Source organism: Apus apus, chromosome 19, assembly GCF_020740795.1.
Source record: "Apus apus isolate bApuApu2 chromosome 19, bApuApu2.pri.cur, whole genome shotgun sequence".
NCBI classification, from domain to species: Eukaryota; Metazoa; Chordata; class Aves; order Apodiformes; family Apodidae; genus Apus; species Apus apus.
Window position 1 is genome coordinate 644,533 of NC_067300.1, and position 22,306 is coordinate 666,838.

At 46.5% G+C, this 22,306-nt stretch overlaps 2 protein-coding genes across 11 annotated transcripts in view; both read right to left on the reverse strand.

Moving 5' to 3' along the window:
• RABL6 (RAB, member RAS oncogene family like 6) overlaps positions 1–22,306 on the reverse strand; it is a 292,198-nt gene that overhangs the window by 193,515 nt on the left and 76,377 nt on the right. The gene's annotated exons all lie outside the window — the stretch shown is intronic.
• EXD3 (exonuclease 3'-5' domain containing 3) overlaps positions 1–22,306 on the reverse strand; it is a 286,268-nt gene that overhangs the window by 103,823 nt on the left and 160,139 nt on the right. The window contains exon 20 of one of the 10 annotated variants that reach the window (XM_051636487.1): positions 21,835–22,268. The exons of the other annotated variants lie outside the window; for them this stretch is intronic. Within the exon in view, the coding sequence (XP_051492447.1) occupies positions 22,257–22,268 (12 nt within the window). The 3' untranslated portion in view covers positions 21,835–22,256. Of the gene's footprint in view, positions 1–21,834; positions 22,269–22,306 lie in introns of those variants that run through there. 10 annotated transcript variants of the gene reach the window in all.

Sequence of the window (22,306 nt, forward strand, 5' to 3'; positions counted from 1 at the left end):
AAAATCAGTGCAGAATTAGGAGACATCAGTGAATGGGGACAAACTAAATAGCTCTGGATTGTGTAAATTGTTCATCTAATGCCATTCACTTTAGAAAAGCAGCATGTCAGTTGTACAGTGACAAAAAAGGAGTGAGGGACATGGCACTGCCACATTGATGAGGCAAACGGGGAGGATGGCAAGTGAGAGTGGCTAGAGGTAATAACTGCATGTTTCACAAGCTGGATATCAGCACCCACAGTTCTTATCTTTGCTGTGCACCAAGAAGAGGTGCTGGCCCAGCTGATGATCATAGACTGGCTTCCACACAATAGAGTTCGCTCTTCCAAGAGTGAGATAAACTGTCAAGTGAATTGGAGATTAACTATCCAGATGTAAATGAATTCATTGCTATGCAACTGATAGGGCTCAGGCCTGGCTTAGAGCAGGATGGAGTCAGGTTTGGAGAGCTCTCTCCATGGCCAAAGAATTTATAACCTGTATTCATGGCACTCTCTGTAAAGGGCCGCCTAACAATGCTGGAGCTTGCAAGCATTGTTCCTTTTGAAGGGTTTCACCACTCCACCCCCCACTCCTCTGCCCCCCCTGGATCCCCCAACAGACCCGCTTCGCACCCTTCCCTCCTCCTGATCACACAGGAAGAAAGCTGGGGGGAGGTGACCTCAGCAGCATAATTTGCTATTCATGTTCCATTCCCCCTCACAAATCCTTAACTTCTTGTCTCTTTTTTAATCTTTTTTCTCTTGAGAAAGAAAAGATCAAAGGGCTTGGGGCTGATGCTTTCTGAACTAGGCACTTCTTGCCATGGGAAAACAGTGACGGAGAAGAGCTACACAAAGATGCTTGTGACTGGGGGTGGGGGAGAGATGAGGAGACAGGACTTTCTTCCACAGAAACACTTTCTCAAAGCCTTTACCAAGCAGACCTGCAAGTAAGATGCAGCCGTCCAGCATCCATCCCAGCTCACCAGGCCTGGCTGGGACATTGCAGAACTTGTTTGGGGGTCATACATGAGTGATGTTAATGTCTTCCAACTGAGGAGGGAAATCCAGAGTCATGGTGCATGCTGGACTGCACAGCCCACAGACACCACCAGCAGGTGCCTCCTGTGGTGACTGGAGCATGGGAGCAGGGCAGACCTTGTCTGTAGGCCACTTGTTTCTCCTGGGTTCCTTAGGAATGCATTTGGAAGGGAAGAAGGACCTGATGCCTTCACATGACTGCTCCAAGCATGGAGAAGAAAACCACCCCAACGAGTGTGTGCAGAGTGTCCTGCACCCTCAGCCTCACCATGTGCACACAGCAGAGCTTCACCTTCCCATCTGCACTGGCATCCTGACCTTGGGCTGCCAAGTCTGTGCCTTTCAGAGTTTTATTTACAACATTCCCTAGTTCCAAAAAGACATAGGATTGTGCTCTGTATTTCCAAGCAATCCATCACTGCCATGGAGGAGAGTTAAAACTGGCTATGTTCACAGAGAAGAAAGGGAAGGGATGCAATATTTGCATCTCCCAGACTGGCTGTGATGAGAGGTATCTTTTCAGGGCAATGTGCATTTTTGCCTTATTCAGTACTCCCAGATTGTCACTGGCTCTTTGCCTCCTGCCAAGGTAGATGAGTTGCAAAGCAGAAGCTGTGCACAAATTAGCTATTTGTACCAAAGCACTGATATAAAGTATTTCAGGGAAAAAAGTGCTCTTGGCCCAAAGGTCTGTGTGAGTTTCCAGCTGGAGATGGAACTTCAAAGCAGAGGCTCAAACCCCTAATGAGGGAACAAGCCTGCTGAGAAACCTTTAATTGGTTTGGACAAGCAACACACAAAGAAACTCCCTTTTGGAGGTCTCCTGCTCCTGGGAAGTAGCTGTTTTGCAATTTCATGTTTTGGAAAAATGTCACCTAGGTTTGAAGGACTGATCTGATCAAAGTTTTTTACTTTAAACCAGACTTGCTGGCACAGAAGGGGGGAATCTACAAAGACTATTCAGTTGTCCAGGTTCAGTCCCACCATCTTCTTTTCCGATAGAAATCCCTCATTCCTCTTCATCTACCCTGAGGGCCATGACCCCTCCAGGACTCTTCAGAGGGAGTCTGGGTCACCAGTGCCTAGTTCTTTTTCTGCTTTGCATTTTACTTGTGGAAGAACTCTCATGGACTTTACAGTTTCTCTCATATACCACTGTCCTCTTCTAGTGGGTCTTGGCACTTTTGTGTTCTGCAATAAATAAAACATCCTTCTGATCTCACCCATGTAACAACCTCTCCAGAGGCTTCAAGCTCACCAGCCTCGAGCAGTTTGGGGACAACTGTTTCACTGTTCTTCCAACTCTGGGACAGGCAGGACAGGATCTGAGGCTTCACTCATCGAATGTGAAATTACTTTAGGAACAGTCTTACTGTATGCATTAACAAAAGCTCATTTCTTGGCCAGTTTACACTCAAACTCATGGCCTTGCACTCATGTCAAGAGTACATCCCTATGCACTAATGACCACATGTCCCAATCCTACCTTCTCATACAACAATTTCTGACTCAGCTCTGTAAAGTCAGATTAAAATCTGCTAAATGTGTTGTGGTGTAAATCCTGTGAGGGCTTCACTAACCTACAGCACAAACCGACTGCAGCACCCACAGTGTTGTAACAAATTATAGGTCTTACAGGAACACTGAAAATTCACACGACTTTTCTGCCTTGGAAGCTGGTTTCCTGACACAGACTTTAAGAATGTGTTTCCTCTGTAGGCTCAACAAATGCCTGAAACACAGTGGTGAGCCAAGGAGAACAGCTGCCTCTCTTCAGATTTGAACTACTTTCACCACCACCCCCCAGACCCAAGCACAGGAGCATTCTCATTATTAGAGAGGATAAGTGTTTGTGCTGAAAGAAAAATGTAAATTGCTCTCAGAGAGATGCCAAATTAGCACAAGTGACCCACGACCAGAAATGCAAAAATTCTCTAGTGGAGATTTAAAGGCAGTTGAATGTCTCAGCAAATTAGCTCCAAGGCTGCCATGATGACAGGTCTCCTCTCACACTCAAGCTACGATTGCTATAAACCAGTTGTCGTTCCAAAGTGATTCTGATTAATTTTGCTCTACTGTTGGGAAAAAAGTGCATAATGTCACCGTCATGTCATGAGTGTGTTCAGTTACCTCATACAGACTCTTCAGGTGACAGATGTTTCCCTCATCCCCCTGGCTTTGCTGGTGCACTGCAAACCAGGCCGTTGGCATTTCTGTCAAGTTCTGAGTTTCTTTGGAGCCAAAACAACAATTCTGCTAAACTCAGATGTGGTTCTGTGGATTATTGCCCAAGAGAGGTAAGAGAGAGACACAGGCTGCATTGTGACAACATAGCAAATCCAGCAGCAAAGCTTCTGCTCTGGGAATCAAAGGCAGTGTGGGCATATGACACAAAGCACTAACACAACAAAAAATTAGGGAGCCAATTCATATTCTTGCAAAAAAAATTAAAATAAATTACAAAATTTAAACTAATTTGTGGTGCTGGCTCTGGGCTGGAAGGCACTGCCCACCAGTGTGACCATACAGCCAGCCCTGACCAGCTCCACCACACAACCCACCACCCCCAGCAGCAAGAAGGCAACACATCGCTCCTCTCCAAAGGCCACCCAAGGAAGACTTGCACTCAGGCCTTCTAGGAGGAAGGTCTACATACAAGTGCCAAGCCCCCCTGTTTTCCCTTTCTCTTCTCAGTAAGGACTTAGATTTTTTCCCCAGTCCATCCATGCATGCTCAGAATGAAACCCAGCAGCTCAGAAGTGCTTTTGATGAAATGTTATAGACCTAAAGTATTTGATCAGAGATTTGTCTTGGGAGATCAGCATTAAAAGTCCATCATAAGCACCTTAAGAAATGTCATGTCTACGAGATACAGAAAGGCTGTAGTAACATGCACAGGATGCACACAGAGAGAAAATGGCTTGGCAGCATTGACTGCAAGGAGGGCTTTTTGGGAACACTATATGTCCCCATAAGCTGGAAAACGACAGTGTTACCATTATTAAAATACTCCCTATAAGGAGAAAAACAGTGCCAATGCTCCAAGGAGACAGGCAGCCTCGTTCCCTTTCTAAATATGAATCCTGATGAACACATGACCTTTTTCTGACTCCTTCCCTACTAACAAACTGGCTTCACAGAAGGAATGTGACTATACATTGGAAGCCTGTACTAGCCGAAACTGAATTGTGAAGATGTAAAGTTCAGAATTTGTGCCAGAAACCTCCATTTATCAGTTGCTTGAATCCAGACAGGGGAAAGAAATAGATTGATGAATTCAACCCGTCATACTCCCAAAGTCTCCAGTGAGCACCTTGAGTGAACTCTAATAAAGATGCAGATAAAGATTTGTTGATGGAGGCTGAATTCTCAGTGGCCCAGAGGAGATGGGTACATGAATCCCACTAAACTCTGTGGGAATTGGGTTCCTCATGTCCCAAACACCAACACAACATCCACTTCTGGAGGTCCTCAGCAAGCAATCCCCAAATCAACAGAACAAACAAGCGTAACAAAGCTGCAAGCTGTTTTCAGGTAACTTCTACACAGAAATGAAAATAGCATTAGTGAGAGGTTTGTAGGTTCCTAGTTCTCCAGGGAAAGCCCTAAAGGATGTGCAGTGCGTCCCTCTGACACCAGGATGACAGCCATGGTGTGGGACATGCTCTCTTCTCAAACAGCAGCTTCTCACTTTGGAGCTCCCTCTCCCACTGAGGGCCTGGAGGACAGCACTGTCTCTGTGCTACCCATCACAAAGCCACCCAAAACACACCTCTGGAAGTTTGCAGCTCAGCAGGACTTGCACAGCCACACTCCATGGGGATTTCAGGGATGGGCATGGAGATTTCTGGTACCACACCTGCCTGTGGGAGGAGAGAGCAGGAGCAACAGAGACTGGGTACAACGTGGAGCTGCTCCCCAACACGTGGCAGCCACAGCTCTGGGTGGTGTGGGCACCTCCTGGCCAGAAAAGCTGACCCTCTGCCACCCCACCGTGTGCTCCAGCAGGCCCACTTGCCAGACCCCATGGCACCAAAAGCCAAGTCCCATTTCACTCTCCCCAGTGCCCTGAGCCACAGCCCACTGTGAAATGAAGGGAACACCTTTTCCGTCAGCTTTCCCTCCTCATTCCTGTCTCGTCTTCACTTTCTCACTACCTGCTGGGTGATGCTTTTATAGCAGCATCTATCACCACAGCATCCCGCTGCACCACAGGAAGGCAGAGAGCCTCCAAAGGCCTAATTTTCTTGCCAAATTTGTCACTTTGCTTTTGCATTTCAATTATTTTCATAAGAAAATGCTGTGAAGCCATGAAGATTGTTGTAGCAGGCCGCGAGCAGGGAAGAGAGCCATCGTTACAGGCATATGCCTTTCTCTAATGGCAGCTTGGAAAAGTACTGTCCACATTTCGTGTCCAAATGTGCTTTGCTCTGCAGTCTGCCATTAAGTGGTGAGTAAATAGTTTCCCATAAAAGCCCAAGGGCCTGTGAAAAAAACTGTCGGAAGCTTTATTTCCTCTTTATATTCCCCCCATATGAAGAGAGGCTGAGGAAGTTGGGGCTGTTCAGCCTGGAGTAGAGGAGGCTCTGAGGTGACCTTATAGCAGCCTTCAATACCTGAAGGGGGCTGGCTACAAAAAAGATGGGGCAGGACTTTTTGCAGGGGCATGTAGCGAGAGGACACGGGGTAATGGTTTAAAACTTGAAGAAGGGAAATCTAGATTAGATATTAATCATAGAATCATAGAAGCATTAAGGTTGGAAGGGACGTTAAAGATCATCAGGTTCCAACCCCCCTGCCATGAGCAGGGAACCGAACCACTAGACCAGGTTGCACAAAACCTCGTCCAACCTGGCCTTAAAAACCTCCAGGGATGGGGCATCAACAACCTCCCTGGGCAACTCATTCCAGTTCCTCACCATCCTTATAGTGAAGAATTTCTTCCTAACTAAATCTCCCCTCTCAGTTTAAAACCATTACCCCTTGTCCTATCACTGTCTTCTCTGATGAAAAGCCCCTCCCCAGCTTTCCTGGAGCCCCTTTCAACTACTGGAAGGTGCTCTAAGGTCTCCCTGGAGCCTTCTCTTCTCCAGGCTGAACAGCCCCAACTCTCTCAGCCTGTCTCCAGAGCAGAGTTGCTCCAGGCCTTTGATAGTTTTGGTGGCCCTTCTCTGTACCCTTATATTAGAGGGAAATTCTTTACTATGAGGGTGGTAAGACATTGGCCCAGGTTGCCCAGGGAGACTGTGGAGGCCCCATCCCTGGCCGTGTTCAAGGTCAGGTTGGATGGGGCTTGGAGCAACCTGGGCTGGTGGGAGATGTCCCTGCCCATGCAGGGGGGTTGGATCTAGATGGTCTTTAAGGTCCCTTCCAACCCAAACCATTCTGTGATTCTGTGATTTTAACTTCCAAATACTATTAACTTCTCACTCTTCATAACCACCCCAACTGGCAGGGATTTTTCAAAACAAACTTCATCAGCAGAGCAGCAGGAGCTGCAAGGCTGGAGGCAGCCGGGAGCTGAGGAAGCCACCCAGCAGTGCCTCTGTGCCCCAGTTCTGAAGCACAGGGACCAGCATGGCAGTGGGTGCCATGGCAGGGGAGCAGGGCCCAAACCTGGAGCCTTCCCGCAGCCACCGGGAATTCCCTGGAGAAGCGGCACAGCGAGCCCGGTCCTGGATGGCGCCTTGCTGCAGGACTCCCTCTCCTTGGCTGCAATTCCTCCAACTCAATAGCAAGTTCAGAAAATAAATTAATGAAAACAGTCTTCTTTTTTATTATTATTTTCTCTTTTTTTCCTTCTTCTTTTTTTTTTTTTCCACTGCTTATTTTATTTTACCGAGCTACTGCACACGGAGACGAATCTTTATTTTGGCTCATGTCCTCTTGCAATATCATTACCCGCGTGCAAAGGAAAAGCCCTCTGGAGATTTCCAATCCAAACAGGCCCTTGTTTTATCTACAACTATTTGAGTACATGACCTCAGATAACCCCCTGGCCAACTGTGTGCCAAATTCAAACTGCAGCCATGGGAACTTTAAATACAGTGAGATTTTCCAGCATCCCTCCAAAGGGAAGACGTCAAGTTTCTTGCTGTCTTTGGGTCAGAGGGAGCTGGGAAGCTGGGCTGTGCCCATGGGAGCATGGCCCTGGAGCTGCACTGGCACTGCTGTGCCACCATGGTCACCTCCACTGCAGGAAGTTGTTGGGCTGAGGCAGGAGCATGGCTGACCTCTGCTATGTCCTAACAGTCACTGTCCCCTTGGCTCCTCAGGGTACTGCTCTGACTTCAGATTACTGAAAAGGCAACCAGCTGCACTTGGGCCAACAGACTCATATGTAAGACTGTGTTTGGATTACTCTGGACAGGGGAGGTTTTTCATCTTCATTAGCCTGCTGTTCACAGCCATATTCGCAGTTTCTCACTGGGTCAGAACCTCCTGCTTTCTACTGCTGTTTATGAATCTACATAAATCAATTAATCTGGTATTTTGAATCAAACACAGGAGACTTTGGCAGCTGGTGTTTCACAGACATTCAGTGCATGTGGGTATACAACTCTGCAGGACCTTGGAAAACACCATCCTGGAGAATTTGGGCACCAGAATCAGTAATAAGTATTCTTCATGGAGGTGATCACTTGTTTTTCCTCCCCAGATCAATACTTCATGTTAACCACAAATGCATTAGTACAAAAGGGGAGAATGAATCCTAGAGCTGAATGCAAGCACAAAGGAAAAAAATCTCAAGCTCTAGGAAAAGCACAGGAATTTGGTCTTGACAGTCTCTGCATCAGTTTCTGACACTGTCACACTGAACACATGCCCACATTATTTCATGTCAGGAACCAGCCTCAGTGAGAAGGGCACAGCCCTGTGACCCTTTGAGGCCTGCTCTGCTTCTCCTCACTGGGATTCCTGTGGCTGTGCACTGGGATTACTACGGCTGTGCACTGGGGCACTTGCCCCCACAGGGCTGGGCTGAGGCCACAAGCCCGTTTGGCCAGCAGCATTCCCAGAGGAACGGCGTTTGCATGCTGGGGCACGCCAGGCTTCTTGGGATGCAGTGCAGAAACACAGAGTTGAAAGTAAGTGTTTAAGCAGAGGCTGGGGACACAGAGATGGAAGGCAGGACCGGGACACTCAGCACTCCTTCTGCACCTTGAGCAGCCTCATTAAAGGTCCCTGGGCATCACAGCACCTAGAGCACAACTGGGCCCAGTATCCAGCTGCTGGGAAGGCTGGGCACCCCAACCTGGGGCAGTTTTCAGCTCTATGCAACCAGACATTCCTATGCATCATCCTGAGACCTTTGCATTTCAAGGCTGTTGTTATTTTGATCTTTACAACCCCCAGAAAAAAATGAGTTCAATTAAGCCTCATCATTAGACATTTACATAAGGTCACTTCAAGGCTTCATGCATTTCCTCTGGTTCAGATCTCAGTGCTCTTGGTGCTTCCCCTCTCCATTTATAATCTCATTGCTGTAGGGCATTCCAAGTAAATAATCTACCACCAGTTTCCTCTCCTCAGCAACATGCATCAAGTTTTTCATTCAGGCTAAATGAAGCTTCAACTGCTCTGTACAACAGCAGCCCAGTTAAAGGCACAGAATCATTTTAAGAGATGGCAGCTTTGCCCTCCATTAAAATAAAAAAGCAATTATTGTAACACAGAAGAAAATTTATTAATTGTTACTCTTTTAGCACAACTGCAAAGCAATGAACCAATTCTTATATATTATCTGGGAAATTCATTTGCTAATCACTGAGAAGAAGAGCCCTTTTCACTAGAATTGAGTTGAGAAATGCACTTAGAAGCTGTAAACTGTGTTCAGAATGATGCAAAACTATGTCAAAGTGCACCTCAGCTGCAGGCTGATCAAAATGGCACCATTTCTGTTTATATGGGAATAATCATCCATCTGACTGCACACTTCATCTATAAAGCCGAAGATCAAATTTGAACCTGAACAGATTTTGAAATGCCAGAAGAGTCCAAAATGTATGGATATTGACAGGGTAGGGCTGAGACATGCTGAGGTTTCATCTCCAGAGCTAAGGGGAGACAGGCCAACCTTCCTGGCCAGCCCCTCCCTGGCACACCATGCTGTACTAGCTACATTCCCTCCCTTTGGCCAGGACTGAATAGACCAGGGCTGTCGAAGCACCAGGCTGAGCTCCTTCAGCTGTGGGCTCACAAGGGCTGTGGCCAGTGCAAGCCCTTGCTGCCACAGCAGAGTTCTGCTCCCTTCCCACACATCTGGGCAGCTGCAGAGCAAGCCAGACTGGGGAACTGAGCTGGGTGAAAATTAATCACCTGGTTTTGACAGGTCTGTTTCAACTGGGATCAGTTCCCTGATCCAGTGACCCTGCAGTTAAACAAGCGCTTGTGCTGGGACAAGGGGGCTTAGGGAGGCACCAGGGCAGAGGAGAGGGGAGAGGCACAGCTTCAGCAGCATCCACCTCCACCAACTTAAAACTCTCCTGAAATCGTGGCACAAGAGTCCCAGTCCCATTTCCAACAGACCCTCAGGGATAATCCAGTGTTTTTCTACCTCTTTTCTGAAAATGGCACTCAGGAGTCCAGCTCATTTAGACCCCGTTCACATTCCTATTTGTCACCTGTAAATATCACTGTTACATCACTATACACTGGGGAATAATGAACCTTGTCATACCTCTGACACAGACCCTGCCTAAATTTTTCAGAGCCTTTCTTATTTTTCCATGACTTTCAAAAATAACATTTGCAACGTTAAAGCACAATAATGCCTCTAACTAGTGGGGATACTTTCCACCTAACCTTTTGCCTCTATTCCATGTACTCTCCTGACACAGCTAGCTCCCTCCTGCTAAGCAACCGCCTGTATCCGCATGGATGAGTCTTTGCAACTAAAAAAATAACGAGGCTGATGCAGCTTAGGTAGGAGAATCTGACTGTGTGCATTCCTCCTGCCGCTGGCCCCAGGGAAAGGACACCCTGCCACTTTTAAACCTGGGAGGTCTTTGAGAGTTTGGCAGAAACCCCCCGGGAGGCCCGTCATTAGCCATTTAAAACTGTCTATAGTTCAGGGCTGAATTGCAGGGCCGGACAAAGCCCCTGCAGAGCTATCTGTCAGGAAAGGCTCCCGATGCTGGCAGGGGCTGTTAACAGTAACAATGACGACAAAATAGCAAGGATTTTCAGGGGCGGGGACTTCAAAGAAACCCTAAAGAGGTATTTTTCATTATGAAATAAGAAAGCAGCTGAGTATTGCTTTTGGCACTGAAGCTGAATATGAATGATACTGCGGTAAGTCACAGCCCAGCGACAGCATAAACTGACACTGATTTAAATATGCATGTGCTGCTTTTCCGTACTGCTCCCACTACATTGGTTTTGCATTACCTAGCCCAGACAGCAGCCCTTGGACCATCCCTCAGGATGATCATCTTGGGATCCTCCTGTGCTTATAAACTTCAAAAAGCTGCTGGCGAGTCCCTTACAATAGCCACTACATGCCACTGCTGTCACCTTACAGGTGGTGGTCTAGTGTCACACTGGCACATTAGTTCAGGGCTTCAGCCCCAACCCCTTGGTCACCCACAGTCTCCCCACTGGGTGACAAACCAGCTCAAACTGGGAGTGAGCTCATGTCTCTCTGAGCAGAAATGTCAGGGAACCACAGTTGACAGGCAGGAAGAGCCATGAGGGACTGTTGCTCCACAGGGACTTCCTGCATTGAAACTCCAAATCTGTGGTTCTACTGGCAAGAAAGAGGAAATTATAATGAACGAAGTATAAGATGGATACCATTAAACACTCCTGCTGCAGCAAGTCCTTCTACTAACCTTGGGAATTTATTAATTACACTGTTGTTTACTGTGTGGGCCACGATGACGAGCCTGTGAAGTGCACCAGTAACACCATAAATGAGAGGATTTAGCCTATTCAGTCAGAAGCCACAACCTGTCCTCACCAGGCTGCTCCCAGGGGAGGTGACTGAAGGACTCTGCAAGCCCAGCAAGACCCAAAGCCTGTTTCCTCCTCTGATGACCTCTCTGCTGTGCCAGGCCAGGCTCACTCGGACCTGCTGGATCTCTCAGCGCTGTGTTACTCAAGAGCCCAGTCCCACCATAACCACTGGTGGTTTGTGTCCCTTTGAACCGAACCCAGGGACAGCTTTTCTCCCCCAACAGCCAAACCCCAAAGCTATCATATCAAGTCAGCACAGACAAAGTGCCCTCAGGGTTTGTGGAGCAGATTGACTTTCACACCTCACTGGCCGCACAGAAGAAACCCAATCTAAACAGCGTAACTTTGCATAACCGATTATTTTCACTGGGGTAATCTGAGCCCTCCAGTAAATGCCACTAAATGATGCTGATCCAGGGAAGGCCCCACTTGGGGGAGGAACAGCCCAAGTGCAGGAGGCAGCCGTAGCAAAGACTGGTCATGAAGAGGACAGGCTGGTGCCCACCTGCATTTAGTCCTGGCAGTGAAGGCTCAACCCTTCAGCACAGGCCAGTGTCTGCACAGAAGGAACCGTGAGCAACTTCTTAGTGCCCAACTCCTGGGTATAGTCAGGAATGGGAGTGTGCAAAACCAAGCCAAGGGAAGTACATGAGGCAGGCTGGTGTGCAAGAAGCTGTCTTGCTTTCCTTGATGTTTTTTTGACTTTATTTTCTACAATGTCCCACACATTTTGAGAGGCTTCAGCTTTCAGGCCGACTCCCCAGTGACCTATCATCCTTGCACATCAATCACTCCATTCTGTCACCAAACAGCCATTCACATGACCTTGTTTGTAGGGAACCATGTTCCTCCTCTGACTCCTCTGTCACCAACTTCCTTTTCTCCAACCACCAGCTCATTTCCTCCTGCAAGACTGAACTCTGTGATCTCCCCTTCTTTAAAGTCCATGAAATTACACTGTCAAACTAAAGCCCTAATGGCTGCAGAGATGAGTGGCCTGCCCACACCTCTGCAGGACACCCACACTCTCTGCCATGCCCCAGGGCCAGGCTGCCAGAGGTGCAGTGGTTCATGCCATTGGTGCATCCAAGATGTACGTGCTCCTGCAGACCCCTGTGACTACAAAGCACTGATCCAGCTGTGCAAATGGGAGCTCCCATTTCAACTGGATCAGTCTCAACATCTGGATCCCGACAGGTTCCCTCCCCAAGCATGATCTGCAAACATGAGGGATGGAGAGTGGACAAAGAGTGCTAGTCCACCCTCCTGGATGCAAGACCACAGTAACTTGAAGAGGCAGTTAGGAAAATAAACCTGGTTGTGCTCACCTTAAACAGATGATATTCTCCTTCTTAAGTAAAATGTGTCCTTGGTAGGAACAGCTACCCCAGAAGCCACCAAGAGAAAGGCTGAGGTGGGGGTGGGAATGGAGAAGCTACTGGAAATGAGAGGAAAAACAAACTTTCATCTGCATATTCCCCCAGCACTTCCCTGAGTAAGAGCATGCTCAGCTCAGACTGTGCATCTTGAATTAAGACAGGTAAATAATCTAATTCCACTTGTCCTGAGAAAACACATTCACTCACAGGAAGCGTGCCCCGAATGGCACATTTTCCACCTTTGCCAAAACTTCTGCACTGTCCCTCTAAGCTATCACGGCTGGTGTGAGGAAACTGAAGGATACTGGGCTGCCCCATGCAAGAAAAAGTCAGGGTACTGTACCAGATTAGCACAATCTCAGATAAGCTCACTATACAAACCTTCCCTCTACCAAGGGATTTCTATTGCCTTCTTGGGGGAAGAGAGAAAAATTTACCCTGATCCTCTTATAAATTACTGACTCAATGACAGCATCTGTACCTAGCTCAGCAAAACCCTACCTTGGGCTTACAGCACACAATTTAGCTGTATTTCACCAAGATAACCACAAAAGGCCATCTTCTTCAGGAATGACACAATGTATGAATCATAGAATGGTTTAGGTTGGAAAGGACCTTGAAGATCATCTAGTTCCAACCCCTGCATGGGCAGGGACACCTCCCACCAGACCAGGTTGCTCCAAGCCCCATCCAACCTGCCCTTCAACACTTCCAGGGAGGGGGCACGGAGAACTTCTCCAGTTAACCTATTGAGAAACTCATTTAAGAGCTTTCTGTTTCTCTTTTCACCAGGATACCACTTCGTCTGTCTCTGCTTCTGAAACACTTTATGATCCTTGGATGAAAGGATTTACACAAAGACAAAATGGTCTTTTCTTACATCAAGTAAGTAATTCAGAGTGCATGTGCCTTATGGGGAGAAGGTCTTCTTGAAAAGCCCAAACCTTACATATATTGCTTGCCACATTTCTCATTAGCTGAAAATGCCTTCATAGCAGAAGATGAAGGATATCATGTGCTGGATCCCACAGGGTCCACAGATGGACGGTTTTGGCGCAGGGTGTCATCCCCTGCAATTAACACCATGAATAACAGATACAGTTCATTTTATGCCAATAGGAAGTTCCACAGTTTAATGCCTGAAGGTCTTCAGATAAATTCTGCCGAGCAATTACAGATCTGGCAAATTGTACAATGAAGTGTGTGTAGCTCAGTGTATAATGCTGACTCAGACAAAAGCTTCAAAAATGCCTGGAGATCACACATTCTTCTGAAGGAAAAAAGGTCTGCTGCTGGGATTAGCAGCTGCCCAGGCAAACACTGTGAATCTTGGATGACTGCAAAACTGTTAGTTCCCCATGAAGCACACAGCAGCATTTAATTGTGTTTGCAACAACAGGACAAGGGTTTTGTGCAAGATTCTCCAAAGGATTTGGGAAAACTTCGCTGTGATACTACCTGTGCTACAAGATGGCCCACACCAAACTGCTTAGAAGAAAGGCTCCTTTCCGACACTACTCAATCATCTTAATGTATCCAGGGAAAATAAAGGCCTGGAGGGCTTCTGGATGCCTTCAAACCAATTCACTTCACCTTGACTCCTAATGAAGCTGGTCACTCCACTGTGAAACCAACAACTTTTACATTATTTAACTTTTGGTGTACAAGGTGTCTCAAATAATGAGAGCCCCTAACTGTATTGCTGATCTATGATTGTCATCCTGAGAACCCACCAGTATAAATACACAGCCATTCAAACACCAGGAGTGGGACATCCCATCCTTACCATGACAAACAAACAAAGAGCATTATAAGGCCACCAATGTCAAAAAGGAGGAGAAACTCCACAGTGTATAAAACATGGGAATTTTGACTTCTTGACATAGTCAATACACTGAACTCTGACCTCAGGAGGCACAGGGGACTGGAAACCAAGAGAACTTAAATTGGCTACAAATCTCTTGTTTTCTCATGACATTTGAGAGAAAACATGGGGACAGTTTCTTGGGGACACATGGGAGTTCTAGCTGTGTCACTCTCCTCCAGAGAGTTCTTCGCTTTCCTTACAGTCACTCCATCACTGTCACCCACTGACCTTTCATTACTTTCTCCCAGTGCACCAGCATCACTGCTGACGAATGCACTTCACGAGCTGGCCAAACCCACAAGAGGAATAAAAAGCCTTGTACAGAACTGTATAAAAGGACATTTACTCTGCACTACATTGTGTCTTCATTTCTATGCTAGTCTAAATACAAGTGCTATTTTCACTGCCAATCGTTGTTTGCTTGTGCTGTTTCCTCTGGCTAAAACCAGCATTTTTCCAGCTAGTGTTGCCCTACACACATACATACTTTTCTTGCACTTAGCACAGGGGAACAAAATTGCTTCCTAGGAATACGGATGACTTCCTCAAAAGAAAACATTAGCTGTCAGCTGAGGTTTGACCTCTAATGGTTAATTTGGAATCATTATTTTGAGCACTGGAATACATAACGCTGTGAAAAATTAACAGCTTTTTCCTCCCCTGAACTATAATATCAACCTGCAGCTTCACAAGTGAAAATAAGAGAAAGGAAATAAATTCACAGACCGAAACCTCGGGTACAGTCTCTCACAAACAGCCACAAAAAGAACCTAAAGACAAAGATCTGTAAAGGAAATTTCACTGGAAATGAAGCTTTTGCAGACACTGAGAAAGAAAGTCTGCAACATGAGACCGTCTTCCTTGAAGAAACACAGCTGATCTTCTGCATTCCCAGATCTGCCTTCCACTGGTCTGTGTAAAACATAAACTTCACGGTAACCCTATGAAAACAGTCAACATGCTGGAGAGACAACAGTCTGCTCCGAGCTGGTGAAAGGGGAAAAAAAAAGTCTCAGGCTGTCATTCTTCCCTTGCTGTGACCTTCATGCTCCACTGAATTTCTGAAGATACTGAAATCTTGGCAGGGAAGTGTACAGTCTGTGGGAACCAGGCAGCCCTGTCCAGGCTGGCTGCTGAGAATTAGGCCCAGTTGAGCCCTTTTTTTTGGGGCTCTGAGCTTTACAGAGTAGGCTGGGAGTTTTATAGGATTGGTGTTGTATGCACCCGTGTGTGGTGCTGGTCACTCTCCTGTGTGTTGCATGGTGGGGCCAGTACAGGCAGTGTGCTGCCCACTCTGCTGCTTTGCACCTACCAGCCCAGCTCCTGCTGGGATCTCCCCTGGGAGCCTGGACAAGGCGTGGAGCTCCAGCGTGCCTTGCGTCCCCGCTCGTACCAGCAATCGCTCACCAGGAGCTCTCACTGTGGTTCATGAAGAGATCTGCAACGAAAAATCTCAACTGGAGACTGGAAAGGAGTACATTTTACCATGATGAATTATCACCAACCCTGAAGCTATTTAATGACTGTTGTGTAGAGCCACTCCAAATAAAGAAAGGCTGCATCCCCCTGAATGAAAAGCTGCTGCACCAGGGTGAGGTGCATTCACGACTGAGCGCTCACATTCAGTCGGTCCCGGGACAAGCACCTTTTGAGGTCAAATCCTTCCCTCAACAATGTCTGTAGGGGCAGAATAATACCAGCTGTGCTTCCTGGCCAGAGCCTCAGCAGCACAAGTTGCAGATTACATCTAAATTGCCAAGGCCAGGATAAACAAAAAGATTAAGAGGGCCTTACCCTTTGTGTTGAACAATCGAACTCTGAAGCAAGAAATCACAGCCTACGTAGTGGGAAGGCACAGGGCTGAGTTTCCAGTTGGGGTTAAGGGCTGGTGAGGAGCAAGCAGCTAACACACATCTGGGAAACCACAGAGGCTGGTAATCACAGGTTTTCCTGACCTGTAGACACTGACAAACTGCATCCTATGGATGAACCTTTTATTAAACCACAGAGGGTTTCAAACTGATATTCTCTTCCTCAGCATTGCCAAGTTGACAAAATCCAGTGCAACGACGCTTCTTAATTCTTCTTTGAGATGGTGACACAGCCCTTTCCAAAGACGAAAGTAAATAGGAACATGATGTTACAGCAGTGGAGGGCATCTCAAAAGCTGAAACATGGGCTTCAAGAACTGACATTTTCAAAATTCTTTGATGATCATGCAGCCCCATTTCAGTTGCAGATGCTTTTTGTCCTAAGCAGCTCTTGAGAGAAATCCCTTGCTCTCTGCTAAGGCAGAAACATTTTACAAAACACGTAGCCTTTACATTCTATTTTTTTTACTGCGCATGGGGAAGGACAGCTGGTGCATTTAAAAGAATAAAACGACTGTTGGTCAGGCCAGGGAAGGTGACCACAAAGCAAAATTGCCCTGGTCCCACTTCCATGACATGCTAGGGCAAGGAGATAGCTGCTCGGCTCACACGTCAGTGAGAAAGATGATGTCTGGCAGTTCTCATCATCATCTGGACCAACAGAGCAACCCACATAAAAGGAACAAAAAAGCCTGCTGATCAGATTGGTGTGACAGAGGCTCATGAGAGACATGCACATTTTCAACCTAAACGACAGCTTGAGGGATCTATATTACTAATTATCGAGTAATATTGCCAGAGTTCCCAGGCTGCTTCAAAGGTTCTCACAAAGTGCCCCAAGCACAGGGTTTTTCATCTAATCATAAGGCCTTTTTCTTTGTCCCTGCTAAATGGATTGCTTCATACTGGGCTCCCTCTGCGTAAATCAGCTTGCACATGATGAGCTTTGCAGCAATGAAACTGGTTACCTTAACCACAAAAAAACAGAAACATTTGCTGCAACTGTTAGAACACTTTTGCACCTAATTAAAAAAAAAATGTGGTTTCCCCTCTTCCTTCCCTCCCCACCCCCCCTTCTTCACCACCTATTCCTAATCCCATGCTAACACCTTTCTAAAAGGTTGGGGTGAGCAGCTTTGAAACTGAAAGAGCAGGGAAAGGGGGAAAAAAAGATATCAGATCTCCAGACAATGAAATAAAGCAGCTATCTCTCACATCCTGCAGCACTCAGGCTGAGGTCATAAGTTAAACAGGACATCAGAATAGGTGATGTAATTTGCTTATTTAGGATCAGAGCATTCAGTGAAGTGAAAGAGACAACCTATTTGAATTTGCAGATAATCCTATAATAAATGCAGGGCTGTTCAGTCGCAGAAACTGCAGCTGGAGCCTGAGATTTTTAATATTTTTTTTTCCCCTGCACATTTATTTTTGCAAGGGATATAATTGCAACCATTTTTCCTTGCAGGAAAGCCTTGAAACCTCACCTGGGATCAGCCTCCCATCGCGTTAGGTATTGTTCAAACAGAGTCCTTGCCCTGGACAGCTTAAAGGCTAAAGGGTCACATCAAACAGAGGATGGGAAAGGAAAGAGAGACCCAGGGGAGGTGAGGAGGTGGCACAGCCACACTGCAGGACCCAGGTCCCAGCCCACTCCCTCCCCTGAAAAAGAGCAAAGCCTGGGGCTCAAAATTGAGCTGAGAAGCAGTTGCACTCTCAAGTAAAGCACAGCTCAGCTTTTCTGAAGATGGATAGACCCTCCTGGCTCCAAAGCTGTCTGCAGAGCCTCCAACCAGCAAGGGTTTTACAGCAGTTACAAACCTTTAACGACTAGGTTCTTCTGTAACAGGAGTAACTTATCAGTGGTCTCGTACAGCACTGAACTCGCTGTTTTCCCTTCAACCTGTCATGACAAACACTTGCAATATAAAGATTTAAAGCTAACGACTTCAAACTTCACCCTGTCAGTGCTGCTCGGAGCAGCATTACTCACAACCCAGGGCTGCCAGTCCCTTGCCTGAATTTATCTTATTTGACACAAGGGTTTTTTCACTGACAAGAGGCTGGCTAGGCCAGACACCATACCCTAGAGACAGCAAAACGTCCTGGGTACCCTGGGCTCACCAAGAAGGAGAGCAGTAAGTGGAGGTGTTGAGCACACAGTCAGGCCAGTTGATGCAGTCTGCACCTGCTTCAAAGGGACCTTCCATCTCACAGCACAGAAAAGCAAGGTGCCAAAAGCCAAGCCAGTCATTCAGGTAATATCTGCTAAAACACGTCTGTTTTCAAGAGTTTCTTTACAAGACTGGAATGGAGCTCATGTCCTCCTGCTGTCCTGCCAGGCCACATGCTAGTGTCAGAGCAGGCAGATATTCCCCATGCACGGACACCACTGCTGTGAGGGTAGCTGTGGCACCAGAGGGGGGGAGATAACCTCCTCCTTAAATGGACCCATCTGTGAGAGGAGACAAATTTCACCCCCCTATAAAACTACCTAGCTGTCAGATGTTTGCATCCATACATCAGGTTTGGTTTTGTTTTCATTCTTAAATGCAAGTTCTATGTTAAAACTTGCTCCAAGCCTTCAAGAGCAGAGGATCACTGACCTTCCACTCAAGCCAGTTTGCTTGCTGACCTTAAGGATGCTTACAACAGCCCCTGACAATGCCAAAAAATTCTTCCTCACTACTGTAAGAGACCGATGTGCTGGATTTATCATGTAAATCTTCACATCACCCCCTTCTGAAGGGTAGTTTTGCTATCTGAAAAGAAGAAAAGCTGAATAAAAGGTATTCAAATGTGTGCAGAGGTGACAGCCAAAAGGCAGCTGCATTTCAGAAAGAGGGAATAGGTTTATTTCAAATATTTTAAAGCAATGAAACATAAGACTTCTGGAGGGTTTTTTACACCAAAATAATTTGTCTTATTTTCACTCAGGTCCCCTAAAATGTTCCTCACCAAAAGCAACAGCAGGCCTGGCTAAAGCTACTGCACACAGGCAGCTTCTCTGTGACCATCACAGAGTCCTTAAGATGCTGCACTTGAGAGACACATGCAATGAGAAAAGCACCCTTGGCAGGCCACAACTGATGCAGCCAGCAGCAGTGTCCATTTCTGGAGCCTTAAACCAGAGCAGCACAAACTGGAAGCACAAATGTGAAGAACTCCATGGATGAAACTCTCCATCCACTTGATGCTTTATGTCTGACAGAGGCAACTGGTATTTGCCATTGTTTTAAGCAAAAAAAGGCAGAATTTTGGCAGGGTGACAAAGCAAGCCCATTCTTTGTATCTGCAAAAGAGAGACTGTCCATCCCTGCTGAGGGAGCTGACAGAGGAAACATTTTACAGCAATCTTGGGTACAACATTGAACTGGGACCTCTTTTTACCATATGCTCCTCACTATACACATTAATTGTTACAGCAACAATATTTGCTGACATAGTCACTCCCATCATTTATAGACTAGAAGCCCAAGAGACAAAACAAGCCCTCGCTCCACCAGACAGAGTCAGGCAGGATGCCACATTGCTTCCTGTGACACGCAGAAAGCACTTATCTACACTGGATGATCTGGGTGATAACCCATCTCCAGCTTGACAGGGCTGGCCTTCAGACACCAGCCAAGCTCCACAGAGGCCAGGCAGGAGAGCAGCCCAGGTTAGGAATGACTATTACCCAGCCTCCTCCTCCTGCTGAGCACGTAGGCAGCAGCACTTGGGGGTTCCCTCCCCCTTTGTGCTGCCTTGGTGAGGCCACATCTGGAGTACTGCGTCCAGTTCTGGGCTCCCCAGTTCATGAAGGGTAAGGAACTACTGGAGAGAGTCCAGCACCTCAGGGCCACAAAGATGATAGGAGGAATGGAACATCTGTGCTGTGAGGAAAGGCTGGGAAGAGCTGGGGCTGTTCAGCTGAGAGAAAAGGAGACTGAGGGAGGATCTCATCAATGCTTTTAAATATCTAAAGACGGTGTGGCAAGAGGATGGGTCCAGTCTCTTTTCAGCAGTGTCCAGTGACAGCACAAGGGGTAGTTGATACAAGCTGAAGCACAGGAGGTTCAAGTCAAACATAAGGGAAAACTTTACTGTGAGGGTAAGAGAGCACTGGAACAGGCTGCCCAGAGAGGTTGTGGAGTCTCCTTCTCTGGAGACATTCCAAACCCATCAGGATATGTTGCTGTGTTCTACTGATCCTGCTTCAGCAGGGAGGTTGGACTAGATGATCTTCAGAGGTCCCTTTCAACTGTGACCACTCTGTGACTCTGTGATTCTGGAGGCCCCAGCTCGCACAATGCTATGAGGGGACAGTCAAACCCAGCAGCAATACACATTTCTGCAAGGAGGTGGCAGATCTCCAAGCAGTTTGCAAGCCCTGAAGTCTGTAACCCAGTTACAGACCAGAACAGTCGGCACGGCAGGCACAGCTCAGCAGTTTCAGGATCTAGCTTCCATCCTAATTAAGTCCAATTAGGTTTGCAGAGAATTTGGATGTTTTAGAAAGAACTTAAAAATGAACTGCTGAGGTCTCTGATGGCCACAGTGACCTAAGAGCAACCTTTTAAAAGCAGAAATTTGCCCTCGGGACTGGCTGAGCGCCGCAGGGCCCCATGCTCCCGGGGATCGGCTGCTGGACACGCGCAGCTGGAAGAGCTCGGATTCTCCTGGAGAACAACAGCAACGTGTCAGCAAAACTTTAACAGCCTGTAGAGGACAGCTGAACAAAATCAGCTCTAGAATGCCAGAGCCTTAAATGTAGGTAAATATATGATTCAGAAAGCAGAGCAGTTTGACAAATACTTGCATCTTCCCATGCCTAGCCGTATAAAACACGCAGCTGTTCTACCATCACAATTTACAGGGAAGGCATTTCTCCTGGAAGTAAGAGAACACTTAGTATATATTCCTGACCAGACTGATTACCCTTATTTATACTGTAAACTAAGACAGCACATACTAAAAAGCCATATAGTTAAACAGTTCCAGACTCCAGATCATGGGCAAGGGGTCAGTTTTGCATCACATGCTGCGCAGTCGTCGGCATTTATTACACCTATCACCAAGTTTTCTGCAGCATGGGGTTTTTTTGTGCATGCTTATTCTGGTGGTATTTCAACAACCATCAGGAAGAACACTTCTATTTTATGGGATCTCAGGGAAGTTTTTTCTTAGTAGCAAAGAAGCTAGCATGCCACTATTTAACAACTGCAATCTAGAGCCCCAAGAATGAACAAAATATCTTACATCTGAATATACACATTTATCCTGAGTAAGAACAAGATTGTGTCAATGTAATCTGCCTGCATGGTGTTACATCATTCTCCTCTTACAGACAACCTGCACAGCTGGACAACTCTCATTTTCTCTCTCAGTTACAGATACAGTTTTGACAGCCGACACCAGATACAAGCAGAGCTCTAGAAAATGCTCTCTGGTGTGTCTGCTCAGAAGTCACTGCTATTCCCACAGCACTCGTGCAGTTCCACCAGGCCAGGAGACCCCATGAGCTCAACCAAAAGGCACTGAGCCAGACTCCACTGAAGCATTCAGCTGGCCTGTTTACTCCTAAGAAAAAGCTCATTTTCTAGCCAGATTTGCAGCTTCTTCTTTTTCTCTCTTTAAACACTGATAAGATGAGAGATGTTGAAGTCGCAAGTTGGTTTAGATTACTGGTTTTGAAGGGATAGGTTTCAGCATGTTACTGTAACAAATACAAGAGTGAAATTGGAAGAGATGGAAAATTGAGCTAACACAATTAAAATTTATTCTTAAAAACAATCCACATATATCCAGTGCCAAACACAATCAGGAGTCATCAACCAGTATAGACATGAATTAACCCAATAGCTGCTGTAAAAAAAAAAAACAGTCCTAAAAAAAATCCTCCTATTAAAGTAATTAAATGTTATCAGAATCACAGAGCCATAATTAAACGTGGTTTATAATTAAAACAGCATGTGTCCTAGACAGGGAACACAGCAACAAAGAGACCATAACTGTGATAGTCAATGCCAAAACACATGCCAAGTACCAAAAATCAGAAAACCAGCAGTTTCTAGCAAAGCTGCAGAATCAGTGCCTCTGCTCTTCTGACTTAGTCATCACCGCTTCCAACGGATGTTAGCACATTGAACTCCACAGCTCCACAAGCTGCTGCCAAAGTTCAAGCAGAAATCTTGGGAACCAAGTAGAAGATACTGAGTGCAAGGCCCA